The sequence below is a fragment of the Leuresthes tenuis genome, unplaced genomic scaffold (genome assembly GCF_036924035.1).
Source record: "Leuresthes tenuis unplaced genomic scaffold, fLeuTen1.0.hap1 SCAF_2, whole genome shotgun sequence".
NCBI lineage: Eukaryota > Metazoa > Chordata > Actinopteri > Atheriniformes > Atherinopsidae > Leuresthes > Leuresthes tenuis.
The window spans coordinates 20,997,450-21,013,578 of record NW_027325356.1 but is presented as its reverse complement, the minus strand read 5'-3'; the positions used below and the strand labels follow the sequence as shown (position 1 = coordinate 21,013,578).

General features: G+C 41.0%; 1 protein-coding gene across 1 annotated transcript; it reads left to right on the top strand.

Moving 5' to 3' along the window:
• The first annotated feature begins 224 nt into the window (after positions 1–224).
• LOC140301931 (switch-associated protein 70-like) lies at positions 225–11,328 on the top strand. The gene is made up of 12 exons (XM_072380620.1): positions 225–413; positions 1,943–2,083; positions 4,772–4,945; positions 5,802–6,026; positions 6,295–6,441; positions 6,588–6,696; positions 6,788–6,969; positions 7,741–7,848; positions 8,253–8,419; positions 9,252–9,450; positions 10,446–10,542; positions 10,737–11,328. Exons 1-12 carry the CDS (start codon positions 318–320, stop codon positions 10,853–10,855), a joined length of 1,764 nt encoding a protein of 587 aa, XP_072236721.1. The 5' UTR covers positions 225–317; the 3' UTR covers positions 10,856–11,328.
• Positions 11,329–16,129: the final 4,801 nt, after the last annotated feature.

The following is a 16,129-nucleotide window of genomic DNA, read 5'->3' as shown; positions in this document are numbered from 1 at the left end:
GAGCTCACTTTCTCTCTCACGTCAGGATACTGAGAGGTCACGCAGTGTTCAATAAAGTTAAAAAACAAAAGAACAAAAACATTAGTTTAATCAGAATGTTATAGAGCAATTCCTCCTGAATTTAGTCTTCACCACCACAGCCTATAGGGGAGTGTTTGAATGATGGGGAAAAAAAAAACAGAAAACTATTAAACGTCACGTGGCTCCAGCATCACTTCTCCATCTGCGCCTCCGTCACCTCGGTGTCTGAAGAGGGTTTGGATTTATTATCACACAGACAGAGAGACAGACTGACCCTGGTGCTGCGGAGGGACAAAATGTGGCTTCGAGAGGAGCTTTTAAAATCCGTATGGCACGCTTTCACAGCCCTGGACGAGGACCATCGTGGAAAAGTTCCTAAATCTCAGCTCAAGGTGCGTTTGAGTTCAGTTTTGTTTTTGCGGGAGACATTCAGTCACCCGTGCAGGGCAAACACTTACCGCATTTAACGTTACTTTTAATTCATATAAACTTTTAATGCTATTAATAAGTTGGGAGACTATTACATATTATACTTTGCAATTCCAGTGGTGTGACTCCTAATGTAGTAATTTTTACTTTACAACTTTGGTGCTTTTACAGACAGTCCATAATTGATATATAACGTCACAGTGAACCACGTTGATGTAACTGCTATAGATATTTGAACCCTTCAATGACTCTCGATACTTCTTATTAGTGTTTTGGTTCCATGTTAATATTTAAGGCTAAGTCCTGTGATAAAATATGAAGTTAAGGGTGTCAAAAAGCTATTTACATGTCCTGTAATTGAAAAAACAAAGCTCAGGGAGAAGTGGTGATTTGCTATATGACATCCTCGGGCCTGAGGATTTGTATGCCTTCAGGCTGGGATGTCAATGTGTGCAGCCTGTCAGAGACACATTCTAACTTTACAGCCTCTGCAGGGTTTTTCATCACTCACATATGCCAGGGAAACTGCAAGTGTTCCTGGAGATCTAGTTGTGGTTTCAGACCATTTTGTGTTTTTGTTTTGGACCATTATTAGAATAGATTGATTAGATTTTTTTCCTCATTCAATCGACACACAATTCTCACTAGTGATAAAAAAGAGAAGAAAATAAAAGACACTTTTGGGGGGTATTTTGAGGGTTAATGGAAATAAAAGCCTAACCACCTTCCGTGGTTGCCAGATGGTTATGAAGAAAGAGTAAAATACCCAAATCACACCGTTTAGACATTGAATTGCCTGCACTGGCGATAGGATGATGTGTTAGAATAGATTCTATAATGTCTGCTCACCATGCAAGTTGGATGGACTTGGATATTTCTGCCAAGACGAAGAGTTAAAAGCTGAAGGAATTATGTGTAAAATCTGTCAGATCGTTTTCAAAAAGAACTAAGGCTGACACTACTCCCAAAAGTGCTTTAACCAAGAACTAAATGAGGAGTGGGAACATTTATGTGGAATGGCATATTCCTTATTAAATGGCTTCTCTTTGCTTTGTTAACATATTGTGTGCAAAATAATGAGTAGAAAAATTGATTGAACCCATCTCAAGCAAAACAGGATATCAAATTAACATAGTCTTGCACCTTATTCATGGGAGACGCCAGAACAGTAAGATTTAAATGAGGCTGCTGGCATTATTAATTACTGCAGCTGTAACTAACCACATGGAAGACATTTTAGACCGAGAGAAAGGTCACGATCAAGAACTGAACTATTGCTTGGCTAGCGATGCATGTAGATGTCAGACACATGTTTTCTCTGAAAGCTCAGAGACTGAACCAAACTCCATCTCGAACCACCCCCGATAATCTCGTGTTATTCTACAAGAGCGTGTTACTCATGTATTGTTGTGTCTTCACTGAATGTACAGTTTGTTCCCTCACTTGCGGCACTCAAGTTAATTTGACCACTTGACTTGTTGTGGATGTTTAGGTGCTGTCTTACAACCTGTGCACAGTGATGAGGATCCCTCATGACCCCGTGACCTTTGAGGAGCATTTCAAAGATGATGATAAGGGGCCTCTTTCCACCGAGGGCTACATGCCGTACCTCAACAAGTATATTCTGGACAAGGTGAGGTGCAAGAGTTTTGGTCCAGATGCCATGAGATTATCAGATTATCATTGATTTGATTTTTTTAAATTTTTTATTAGTCCCATCTGTTCACCCTCAGAAAAGCAGTTTTAGATCAAACATCTGATATGGTCCAAATTAAAAGTTGGCCTCTAATTAGGTTTTTATGAAACTGTCAAAGCAGTGTTGGAAACAAATTGAGAAACAAGGATGAGTGATCGTATGAAATTAGCATAATTACAAGAGTCAGAATTTCATTTTATCATTACATTTTTTTGTTTTGTTTTGTTTATTATGTTTGTCGTGTTTATTATAAATATATTAGTAAATGGTATTAGTAATATAGTAATATTAGTAATATATTAGTAAAATATTAGTAATATTAGTAAAATGGAAGTGACTTTTCTGACTATCATTTGATTAAAGAAGCCGAACCACACGAGAACTTTGCATTGATAACGTTTATTAATCAGGAACTGTGTGATCAAGAAATGACTGAATTACAGGATGACTGAGTCTGTTGTGGTGATAATCTTTGCTGGAAATCATGGTGTCATTTGAATAAAGGTTTCAGTTTCGGCCTCTGCCATTTGAATGAGTGCAACAAATTGAAATGGACACCGTCTAGGATTAGAACATCGATTTCTAGTTTAAACTGGGTAATATTTGACCTGGGAGCCGAAGAGCTGCTTTAAATCTTCTTTTTAAACTGCCAAAAATCAGTTTGAAACATATTTTAGATAAGTCAAATAAGGGGCAAAGTCTGAGACTTTCAGATAAAGTTTTGGGGAAAAAAACATCGTACTCAGTCCACCTTTTCTCTTTTGTGAATTTCATACCACACTAAACACTGAATGGTCTTTCCTTGAGTGTCTGTTTACATAAAAAAAAACACTTAAACTATTCTTTTGATAGCTATTTTGATATTTCCTCACCACTTTTTACTGCACCTCACCTCAAACTTTGAAACCTTTTATGTACTCAGTTTGTTAAGTTGTACGCCGAAGCAAATAATATTAATCAGAGAAAATAATGTGGTCTTTAGAAATGGGTTTATTCTCTTGTAGGAAATGTTACAGATATGGAATTTATATACTTAGTGCGGCTTTAAATGACCATGAACAGAGAGAGATCATAACAGAAGCAGCTGAGACTATAGAATGAGAAATTGAGATTACTACTCTGAGGTACATGCAAAGGTATATTACTTAGATCTTACAGCTATAATGCTGTGCTGTCTATATGATCTAATTTCCTCTCTAAGTCGGGCTATAACAGGTGTGGCTACTGGTGGCTTCAGTCATTGTCCCTGCTTTCTTATTTTGAGTTTTGTACCCTCAAAAAATTAACAATAGGTCTTTGTTTGAGTCAAAAGAAGGAAGTAGTTATATACTCACAAAAGCTATAGATTCAAGGATATAAAAACAGGATTTCAGTAAAATTTCCCACACAGCTACTCGATGCCATGTAGATTATTCAATAACTGACAATGCACTGATTGAACCTTGCTCTTTTGTGGTTTTTGAGCAGGTATCACAGTTGGTATTCTTTGTTCCCCTTCACCATAAGAATGGTGAGTTTTGTGTTTAATTTAGTATTTAGAGATTCTGCACTGTAGTAAACACTAAACATTTCTCACAGTAGTACAGAAAGTCACTCATTTGTTTGTGTTAATGAGTTCCAACAATGAATTCTTAAACCCAAAATGTACCAACCCTGCAGCTGTGCACGTGTGTGTGTGTGTGTGTGTGTGTGTGTGGAGGATCTGCCTGATCTCTGCTTACCGAGAAACTCCAAAACAGAGAGCAGGCGAGAAGAGAGAGGATGACAAACATAACGCAGCATCTGTTCACGCAGCTTAGACTCTCTGATGCTGCATCAGGTTTTACAATGGTGCCAACAACCGGATGCTTATTCTGACATCTTACTGACAACAATGTTGGTCACAGTGTTTAGCACAGTAGGGCATTTAAGAGAATGACAACACTGTCATACAAGTTGGTAACCTGCTTGTTCTGACAGGCTCGAAGATGAAATCTGATAAGCCTGAAAAGATATTTGTGATGACTAGTTTTCAGCGGTCCTTTAAACTCAGACAGAACTATATAGTACCAAAGCTCCTCTTTATACGGACTGTCAGTCTTTGCTGGGAGGAGTTCTCTAAAACCTGAAAGGAAATGAAAAACGGCCAATTACAGAATCAGCAAAAAATGTTAAACCCACAAACACGCATCGCCGGCGTGATGAACAATGCATGACACAGATTAAGATGACTAATCCTATCAGGTCGGAACAGGATACAAGCGCTGAGCTATAACCAGAATAAAAATGTGGCTTTTTGTCCCATTATCTATACTACAGTGCTCTAATAGATGCTGTTTGAATAAGCTGTGCAGCACACCAAACACATCTGTTGAGGTTTTATAAAAGTAACGCTCACACAGGTTTGTCCGAGCTTCACTTTTTGGACTTGGAGGCTGTTTGCTCGCCTTCCTGTTGTGGGCTCTGACTTGAATTGAAATGAGGCCTTTAATGACTTTATGTTTGCACCTCACATCCTGCAGACTTGGGGTTTTTAAAAGGAGACAAACACCAATCCCCTGCTTAGCATTTGTAAACACAGTGCTCTCTGAGGCTGCCGATCGGCCTCACTTTGACTCTGACTGAATGCTGCGTCTTTATTCGCAGGTGAAGGAAGATTTTGACGTGATGGAGTTTTTCAGGATGTGCTGGACACTGTGCTACAGGAAGAAAATACACATTCCACGCCTGCTCATCTCAGACTATGACGCTTTCAAAGTCTGGTGCATTTTCAACTTTCTGTCAGAAGACAGTTACCCATTAGTCATCGTCATTGAAGAGGTGAGCAAGATTTTTACAGCTGCTTTCTGAAAATTCCTTCACCCTCACCAAACCACACATGGTTTCCACCAAACCAAGTGGAAAATAAAACATTTCACGGACAACCAAGGAAACCAAGGAAAACAAGTTACAAGTAAAATTCTTCATGTGTTTCACAGTTCTACTTAAACCCAATCTGACTTAAGTGATCTTTGTTGAACACACCGAGTCACTCGCAGTGCAGGCTGGTTGATTCTCAAATGAGCTTCACCTCTTTTAGCAGCAACATCCTCCATCAGATGTTTGCTTTAGCTTCAAACAAAGATTAGGAGGAGCTTTGAGTGTGTGTTGATCGAACAGTTCACTGGAGCTCAAACCACATCACTCATCCATCCAGCCATTTTCATATGACCACTTAATCCAGTTCAGGGTCGTGGGGGTGCTGGAGCCTATTCCAGCTGCCACTGGGCGAGAGGTGGGGTACGTCCTCGATGGGTCGCCAGTCCATTGCAGGGCCGCCACATCACTCAGTAATGCAGAAACACAATTTTTTTCTCTCTTTTCAAGCCATTCTCTATTTTCTCTATTTTGTATGTGTGTTATTCGGTAATTGTCTTGGAGCCCAACATCTCTTTAATTTCAGATTATGGTAACTTCCCTGAAATGCTTATGTGAAATTTCTTCATCTTTGAGATTTAGAAAAAAAAAAAGATGTACCTGTAGATGTACCTTCAGATGCTTTGTTGTTATTGCGGCTTCTTAGTTATCAATACAGAAGCACTGTTTGAGCTCACCAACTTTTGTAAAAACTATATCTAACCCTCCCCTCTGCCTTGGTTTTAAGTTTCAGGACCTTCTTTTCTGTCCATCCCATTAGATCGAGTATTTCCTGCGAAAGCTGGTGGAGGCCATGGGGATCGGATGGAGTGAGGAGAAGTTTGTGGATTACAAGCTGCAGCTGAACGCAAAGAGCTGCCTGAACGCCTGGGAGCTGATTGAACTGGTGGGGACAAGTTACTTCAGCAAAGTCGTGGACCGCCAGACTCTGGCTATGGGCATCAACGAGGTCTTCACTGAGATCATACTGGATGTGCTCAAGCAGGTTAGACGAGATGTTAATCTCATGCACTGTGTTTTCACTTCACCCCTCAGTTATTTGCTTCATAAAATGAACATTTTACTGAATAATTCTTAACATTTGCTCCATCAATTTGTGTATAATCTACATATATTAGACATGCCTTTGGACGTGAAACAGTTATTGTTTTGTCATTTATTCTCCCTGATTTGTTTAGTAAATCACACAGATTATTGCAAACCAATGAAGAGACTCAGGTGTCTTTTTTTTACTTCTCCACTGTCCCGTGAAGGGTTACATGATGAAAAAGGGCCACAAGAGGAAGAACTGGACCGAGCGCTGGTTTGTCCTTCGACCCACATCGCTGTCATACTACATCTGTGAGGACCTCACGGAGAAGAAGGGAGACATCAGTCTGCACCAGATCTGCTGCGTCGAGGTAAACAATCCAGACGTGTTGTCTTGTTTTCAACAAGCATTTTGATTCAATCCTGAAGGATTTAATGGAGCAGCAACTGTTTGCTTCCGGTTTTGTTCATTCAGCTGATGTGACTGAGAGTGCTGTGATATTTTTCTCTCCTGAAGTCTCTGCTAGATAAAGATGGGAAGAAATGCCTTTTTATTATCAAGTGCACGGATAAAAGCTTTGAGATCAGCGCGTCGGATAAAAAGAAGAAGCAGGAATGGATTCAAGGTGCCGATTAGTCATTGCCCACAGCTTTCTACCTTCCTCATCATCGCTGAATGTCAGCCAGTGATTTCCCTCTCGATCTGTTTTGCGGCAGCTATACAGACGTGCATCCAGATGCTGAGGTTGGGGCTGTCATCTCCTCACCGCGAGGCCCGGCTGAGGCGTCGGGAGCTCCGGCAGAGGCAGCAGGTGGACGAGACGGACCTGGCAGAGAGGATGAGGAACCTCCAGACGGCCAATGAGAACAAACAGAGAGAGCTGGAGGACATGAGGATGGTCTGTGCCGAATTTGACTAAAACTGACACCACTTTCACAGCTCAAATGTCAACCTAATTAGGTGGATAACCTATTGGAATATTAAAAACATGCAAGTCTTCAGACTCGACAGTGTAAAATTACTAGGAATTTGTGAATTTCTATTTCCTGGTTGTAGATTTTGTAAAGACTTTTTTTTTTTTTTTTATAGATCTGAGTTCAAGCTGTTCCTGCAGAGAGAAATATATGCGTGTGGGAGCTTTGAAACGGTGCTAAAGTGTAATTGAATTATCAGTGGAAGACGTTTTATCGACATCTGCTTATTTTCTCATATTGTGGTTTAAAGTGACGCAATTAAGCAAAAACACCCACAGTGAAAAGGGAAGTAAGACTTTCTATGCAAACGACAGTACATATCAGTCAGGGACACCTGCATCTCATGGAGGGCGAGGTCCATAGCTGCAGCAGATAGTTTCTCACTTCTCACTTCTCTTTTCACCCTTCTAGGTGGCTTTTTTTAAATGTTGAAATATACTTCAGCTGATTAAGTGCAGTCACTAGTTAAACTGAAAGTCCCGTTACATATTGTGTACATTCACATGGATCTTTTGCTAGATACTGTCTGATACAGCAAGTAAAACCCTGAAGTGGAGGCTGAAAGTATTCCCTTCAAATTTCCACAGACTCCCCTCTAACCAAACCCAAGTTTCTTTACAAAGTCTTGTTTGTCTTCATTGTGGCCTCCATTCAAGCAGACCAATAGCAGCTCTTTCCTCTTTTGTGCTTCTCAGAAAATGGAAGAGGCTGCGGCCAAAGCAGGACTAGAGGAGCTCAGGAGGAAGAAAACTCAGTCAGACCTACAGGATCGCTACAGGCTGGACTTAGAGAGAGAAAAAATGGTAACTTTTCTGCTTTGTCTGCTCTGCTCCTATGGTGACGCACTGAAACATCAGAAGTGCATACAGAAAACACAACTTAGTTCATTTTTAGCTTCTGGTTAAGTCACCATCACCCATCTGTGATCCTTTCTGGAAACAAAGGCTAAAAATATTATACATCCCATGATGCTGAATCACAGTATAATGTGTTAATCGTTCTATTTTAAGTTGAATGGCTACACAGAAGAACCTTTGCAAGATGAGAAAATCTTGTCTCATAGCATCGGTTAAAAAACACATAAGCAGAAGAAAGAGAAACTAGAGTGAAAATAATGTCACGATACAGTCGCAACCATTGATTTACAGTTCATTTGTGGAGACTAATGTGTAAGAGTGTGCTACACTGACTGTGTTTCCTTGTTCAGGTGCGCCAGCAGATGGAGGAGGAGGTGGCTCAGAAGTCCAGCGAGCTGGAGCAGTACCTGCAGCGTGTCCGAGAGCTCGAGGACATGTACCGCCGACTCGAGGAGGCCTTAGAGGACGAGAGGCAGGCCAAGCAGGATGAGGAGGCCATGCGAAAGCTGCAGGCTAGGTCTCAGAACCACACAGACACACATATGGGAACAGATAATGGCCTCTGTTGGAGATTACACAAATTAGATTAACAGAACTGCTGTCTTTCCCAAGCTGTTTGTAGTCCGGTCTTTGACACTGTGAGAGAGCTAATAATTACCTTAGTGTTGTGCTCACGTTATGTTGGGTGTCCTCAGCATGTGTGTGTAGGCGTACAGCTGTTCAGTCAGCTGAACCGAATACACTGAGATACTGAGATATCTTTGACTACAGTGGAAACTGCCTTCAAAACAGTCGCCCCAAGTCAGGAAGAAACACCATATCACAGCACCAAGTCCCCACAGAGCAGTGACTCTGATATAAAACTGATATAAGAGAAATAGTGACTGCTCCAACAGCAAACATACAGGGTGGATTTACTTAAGGTGCCAGTGGTGGGAAGGTTCAGAGTTTTCTTGATTTTAGCGTTAATATAATCTAAAACATCAGATTTGCAGGTCACGAAAGTAGAAAACTCATTAAAAAAAATAGAAAAATAGTAGTAGTTGATCATTTATGTATGAAAGAAAATCATTTGTTACATATCTGCAAGTGCCAAAAGTTTGTAAAGCTTTTCCCTCAGTATCTGTTGTGACCCCCTCCGTGAGTGCCTGACCCACATCCTGTTAAGATTCAGTTCAGAGACAGACGTCCTGTCATGTTTCTTCAAACTTTACAGGTGTAATTCAGCCACATTTCTCATGGAGTGATCGTTTAGGATCAAAAATTTCTTGGAGGGTAACAGTGGCCCTGAATTTCCTTCACTTGAACAGAGTCCAAAACCTTTAAGAAATGCTTTAATTTCCCAACAGGCTGCTGGAGGAGGAGGCAGCAAAGAGGGCTGAGTTGGAGCAAATCCACCTGCAGCAGCAGATGGCGCTGTCTCAGACCGAGGCGGAGAAGCAGGAGCTGATGGCTGAGAGGCTGGCCAAGGAGAGAGACCTGGAGGCTGCCACGCTGCAGCTGGGGAGGCTGGAGAAGGAGCGGCATGGAGCACTGGAACAGTATAAGGTCAGCAAACATGCGAGGAGGGTTACGATGATTCACAGACCTGAAAACACTGACAGAAACTATTGTTTTTGTATCAAACTTCAAGGCAACTGGAATTTTCCTTTACATGTAATCAAGCCCATTGAAATATTAAAAAGATTATAATGAACTGGTTGCATAATTTTCCACATACAACCCTGACTATTCTCGCAGGTGATCCAATAAATTCTGAAGAAATGTGTTCCGTACTGGTAAATCGCTTTGGATTAAAGCACCTTCTAAATTTCTCCTAATCTATTGCTCCTGGCGCATCATTTCATGCAACCAAGGACTGCTCAAACATGATTGGACATGAAGACAAAGACTCTCAGAAGCACGATGGCTGCACAGAGCAGACGCTGCAGTGTCTCTCCTCTGGTTGCACCGGCCGACAACCAACTCTGTTTCAATAAGTCAGCCCTGTCTGGATCTACTGAAGGAAGCACATATTTATTCTGAGAGCAGATCTGTTATCTTTTATGGTTTTCTCTCCCAAGCGGATGTCGCATATTCAGTCTCCTCTTCTGGCAGCTCAGTTTCTACAGATTAGCACTTAACACTTCCAGAAGGGAAGTCATAAGAACAGTTTAGCTCAAGAGTTCCTTTTCTGTTACTGGAAAGTAGGTAATGCATTTATGGGTCATGTTTTTATTCTTCCTACTCTCCTGGAAATGTGTTTTAATAGTATACTGAAAATTCTTTCTTGGTCTTTTTCCTGCCACTGTTGTGAGCTCACTGCAGTCTTTTCTTCACTCCACCTCTAACATCGATGGCAGTTCTCATTGACCATAAAGTGAGCTGCAGTCTCACTTGAACAGACCTAAAGATACATTCTTGGAAAAAGAAAACCCACCTAAGTCCTGTATGCACGACAATTAAAAACAACGTTCAAAAACGTTTTAAAATATCCGATTACCCGCCTGACTGCTGTCTTTGCTGCTGTGAATCCATCTCTTGTCTTTTTTCCTCATGTTCAGGAGGTGTCGAGGAAGCTCGAGCGAGCAGCTAACAAGACTAAGACGTGGAAAGACAAGGTGGACAAGCATGAGGGGCTGGTGCGTCTCATCCAGCCAGGTAGGAAGAATGATCGTAACTTGCTGTCAGTTAACTTGTGAATGTGAAGTCATGAAGCTGCATATATTTCTGAACACATGCTCATTAACATCAGGAGGAACACCGGTCTTCTCTCTCAGTGGCTTTGTAGTGAATTATTTTGTAGGTACGTCTTGTTAAAGGGCTTACTCTCCTCTCTTTGGGCCTGTTTTTAGGTCATAAAGGACCTCAGAGGATCACTAACTGGGGCCCGGCATCATGCACTGACATTGAGCTGGAGCTGAGGAAAAAATTATGGCAGGAGAGTAAGAACCAGGGAGCTCAGACTCAGTGAACATCAGTGACGGAGCAGGAAGAATTCAGCTTCCTTCCAAATCACACCCTTGTTCACTTGATATGAATATCAATCAATAATAAAAAGCTTATTAATAGTTTTGATGCTTATTGATAATAATGAAACGCTGACAATAAATGTAGAGCTCTGAGTAGTGAATATGCAGCGATATCAGACTGAGCTTCTGATAGCTTAAAAAAACCCGCATTACTAAACATTAATCATATTTGATCACCTTCCTTTGTAACAAAAAATTTATTTGGACATTTTAGTTTGGAAAAGCCTGAAAAAAGATCTTCATTCAAGATTCACTAACTCATTTTTAAAGGCAGCTAACCAGAGAAACTTCATCCACTGTTAAAGTTCATCAAAAAGTTTTTTTTCCATTAATTAGGCTGTTTAATTAACTACGTTTCAGTTTTTAAGTGGTAGTACTGGGTTAGTTTGTTTGCTTGAGATGACTGAGTTACATCTATTGTAATACATACAATTTGAAATAAAAGTTCTTTTTCATAAAAGTGGACGAGAGCTTTTTTTTTTATAGTTGAAGAATCCAACAAACAACCCTTTTTCTGCTTTATTTGGGTGCTCACGCCTGCATGTCAATCTGTTGGAAAGCTCGTTTTGTCACTAATTTCTGTCCAAGTGTCAAAGGTTAAGCTACTGAACCCCATTATTACCACCCACTGTGTTCATAACTTGTGAGTTATTATTATTATTATTATTATAAATAATGTAATGTTTCAAGCGTCCACCAGGGGTCACCCTATGAACAGGATCAACTGAGCGGGACAGAGCCTGTGCTGCCTTTAAAACCCTGACACATTCACACAAGTGGAAAATAAAACATCTCACGGACAACATTTCGGGCGTTTTCAGAGCCTCAGTGTGTCTTCTCCACTGTTCTTGAAAGCTGCTGTGTCCCATGATCGTTAGAAATGAGGCTCCGACTATTTATGAGGAGAGAAAAAGGCAACAAAGGATATATAAAATATATAAAATCAAATTTGTTGATTTGAATGTTGTCAGCATCAGACTTACAGTGAAGTCAGAGAAGCCTCTTAAATTTGATTGATTTTCGTTTGTTTTAACCCATCTTAAGATAGATTCACTTCATCTTTTCTCTCTTCTAATCTCGACAATGCAATGCGATACCATGACAAAGCAAAAAATGTTTTCACTGAATGAATTAGAAATGTTAGAAAATACTTAAATGTTCTTCTAAGCATTCACACCCTTCATTTAGTTTGTGGTTAAAACACCTCAGACAGAAATGATGCAACAAACAAGGCATGTGTTGCTCTTGGAAGCGTCACCCCTTCTTCTTGGCAGAAATGTCCCAGCTCAGCCAGGTTGGCTGGGGAGCATCCATTCACAGACATCTGCACATGTCTCCAGGCTGCCTCAGATACTCCAAAACTCTCCCCCAAACTTTACCCACAGCCACTCCTGTGTTCTTATATCTGTTTTTTGTTATAAGCTTCAGGCCGTTGTCTTATTGAGATGTAAACCATTGCCCCAGCCTGAGACACAGCTTCAGCCCTGTGAAAAAGGTCAGTCTTTTCTGCACCCATGTTTCCTCTATTCTGTCCGATCTCCCAGCACCTTCAACAGGAGGCTCGAGACCAAACAGCAACTAAAACTCTTCATCCCTTCATATCCTATGACAGGACATGTTTTTTAGTGGTCAACAACAGCTTTACTGCCCCAAACTTTTTTCTTATTTTGGGTCGAGGGATTCACCAGAGTTCAGATGTGAGTCTGAAAATGATGAAAACATAAATAAAACGGTATAATGACTTTATTTCTAAAAGATTCCGACACGTAAAATGAGGAAAGTCAAAATGAGTCTGCAGACTGGATGCGCTGATCTGATGCATCAAACTGATGCCGGTGACCTGCTGAAGCAGATTGTGTATCAGCCACAACACTACTTCAGTGACTTGCACGCAGTGAGATAAGTTTTGAGTTTGGGGAACGTGAGCTAGTATTAGATGGGTGCGTGTTGTTGCCAGATCCTGCAATCAGTATCAGAAAAGAAGAAGTTCTGTAGACGTCTATACAATATGACTTCATTGTTTCAGTTATCACAAAACAAGATGAATAACACTTGATGCACGAGAAAAGCAGCAATGAGGTCCAAGTGTCAAAACAAATCAGTTTCTACAACAAAAGGCCTCTGTTCTCACACATGTGCCTCACCTTTGTCTTCCACACCCTCACGTTTCAGTTGGAACCTTGTAAATGGGCGAAACTGTTAGACATGGGCTTGTTTGTCTCGTGTCTGCCAGCCTGCACAATGAGTGTCTTCACTTTCCGAAGCCAAACCCTCCGTGATCTGTCCTTCTTTGAGACAGAAGCTGCAAAAAAATAAAATAAAAAAATGGGGAGTTCAGGTTAAGTTCAAAGTTGACAGAGCAGGAGATGAGATAAGAGCCTGCATTCATACAACTGAAGTGACACCATGCGCATCTCTGTATAGCAGTGGGTTACTGATATTATCAGATATGGAGACAAATTGCCAAAATGTATGAGCTAATGCTAAAACTAGGAATGCGATTTACTGTGATAAAAAACAATTTAACCACCTCTTTGTTTGTATGATTGACAGTGCAGCAAGACAGCATTTAATGCATAAAATGACACATGAAAACACATTCAAAAAGTCTCATATTAGCAGAATCAGTTTGTTGTCACTGCAGCATTTGTAAAGAACTTGTCCAATTGTACGATAAAGAGATTTGCTGTTCACATTTCTTTAAGAGGTATTTATATCCCAGAATCTGAGAAAAATGTGTTTTTTTTATTTTCACTCCATAGACAGTTCTCAGAATTGGGAGTCTCTCATCTCCGTAGCTAAATTGCACAAGCCCCCCACATTCCAAGTATAAGAATATCTCTAGCTGTCTCACCCTTGCCCCATGTGTCCGAAAAGCATCCTAATGCCCATATCCAATTCATCTGATTCCTGTCTAAAACATCCTCATCCAAACTGGAACATTTTATGGGATAGTGTGCTGGTGAAAAAATGTCTTGCAGATGCCTGTTTTTTTTCTGGGGTAGATGACTTTCAACAGTGACCTTGCAGAGTTTCACATAGCTGAATGCACTCGGGGTTCAGCTGCAGAGAGAAACTGTGGGTCGCTTACACACGCAAGTGAAAAACATCAAGACCTTGGCTTGATAGCTCAAACCAGTCAGAGCTAACCTTCATTCTCAAAACTGCATATCAAATGTTTAATGAAGCTTTTCTAATCGTGGATGTACATCCGGAGCTCAGATTCATGCATCAAATAGACCCATATGTGTTGCTTACATCACCCTGATGTCTGGGTTGGAATTCGACGATGTGTATCAAGCCAGTGAGATCAGCGTTTCAGTTGGATTTTGGAGCAGGTGCCTGCAGATGGGCCCCCAACAGCTTTGAATCAAATCGCCCACATGGCTGAGGCACCCAGGAAACGAAAAGAGCTACATAGCTCGCATTCACTGCAGCCACGGGGTTACACACGAATAACAGCACTGAGAGGACCAGTGTGAAATAAATCACTGTCATGTGTCACTGGGGTATTTTTGGGGTCTGCAGAAAGGCCACTCAGCTTATTTATCAAGTTGTTTTATCAGACAAAAAGCATTTACCACAGCTGGGACTGCACTCAGAGAGTTCAGGATCCAAAACCAGCAAATACGTGCAATCGTGAATTTATAGGCTGCTTTTGATTTGTATTTTTATGTGAAAGCAACACGCCTCCAGCCAACCAAGACTAATCACTGAACTCAGAGGAAAAATGCAGCCAAGTTACACGAGCTCACTATTACACAGAAATGTACTTAAAACACGGCTGTCTTTTGGGATAATAAAAGCTTTCATCAGTAATTTGTTATCAGAGAATAAATCACTTGCAGACGCAACAACGAGCCCAAACTCACGAATTGGTTACGTAAAAGTAAAGTTCTTTAAACTCTTAAAGCATTTTATCGACAATTTTACATCAGTGTGGTTTGATCCTGTCACAGGAATGCAGCTATGTGAAATCAATAACTGCATAAAATGGCTGTTGAGAATCCAACACTTCGATCTCTGGGGGAAAACGATTCCTAACATGCCATTCCACGCAATCCTGCTGGATAACTTCCGCTGCAACCCTCTGTTCAGGGGTCTAATCTCCGTACCTAAAGCAAATAGGCTAAATATGGAGAGAAGTGCCAGAGGCTCTGCCCAGATGTTGGACTGCTGCGGCTCTGCACCTGCTGCCAGTACAAGCCAGCTGCGAGATTGGACTGTGGGACAAACAACCACCACATCCCTCCAAAAAAAGATCTTCCTCTGACCTCAGCGTTCTCTGAGTCAAAGCTTTTGAGGGGCTGCAAGAGTCCTACTCTGCTCCGCCAGCCAGGCGCCACAGAGCCGAAGCTGAGGCTCTTGCTCAGTCCTACATCCACAATGATCAAACATGAAGTGTTCATCAGAGGCCGGAAAAGCATGGCAGCTGGAAATGGTTTAAGTTTTCCTTCTGTATCCTATGACCCATTGAATGACAAGAGACAACAGTCTCGTTAACAGCTCTGTGAGGCTGCACCTTTGAGTCAGTGATAATGTCAGCATTCAACCCCCAAAAAGAAAACAGTCTACACAATGTTTCTCGTATTACTGAAGAGTGTTCCTACACTTCTTGTTCGCACTCGTAGAGCCGAGGACGATGGCAGCCGGTTAGAGTTGCAGACTTTTGGATATAAAGCCCAAAACAATGGCACTAAAAGAAACAGGGTGATGAAATGTGAGAAGAAGAGAAGGAGATTTAAAGACAGTAATCAGCAGAATCAAGGTAACTGAGTTGACTCGACAGTGCCAACATGAAACACCCTCATCCGGCCTCGACTTGAATAACGCTTCAAAGAACCGATTTTATGTGAATTCATGGGTTCATAGTTTTATCTTTTAAGGTCTAATGAACTAAAAGAAGTGTACACAGTTAAAAAAAAAAAAAACATGGCTTCTTCTTGTAGCTAAAAAACAACAAAAAAGAAAAGAATAATGAGCATTATCCTCAAAAGCCTGAAAGCTTCAGTCCTTTGTTTGGTGAAATATTAAGGAGTCTGTGTATCCACGGTGTTCCCAAAACACCCACAATCCTTTGCATACGTCAAAGACGGTGCAGACAGAAGATGGATCGAGGATGATTGTTTGTTTTCACCATAGTTTGTTGTCAGCATATTGTTGTTAGCGTCATAGGACAGCAATAAATCCCAAATATAAGGGGTCATCAGGTAGCC

Coding starts and splice junctions, on each gene's coding strand:
- LOC140301931 (XM_072380620.1), top strand. CDS start 318: ATGTGGCTTCGAGAGGAGCTTTTAAAATCCGTATGGCACGCTTTCACA. Junction 4,946..5,801: donor TAGTCATCGTCATTGAAGAG/GTGAGCAAGATT, acceptor CCATCCCATTAG/ATCGAGTATTTCCTGCGAAA. Junction 8,420..9,251: donor ATGCGAAAGCTGCAGGCTAG/GTCTCAGAACCA, acceptor ATTTCCCAACAG/GCTGCTGGAGGAGGAGGCAG.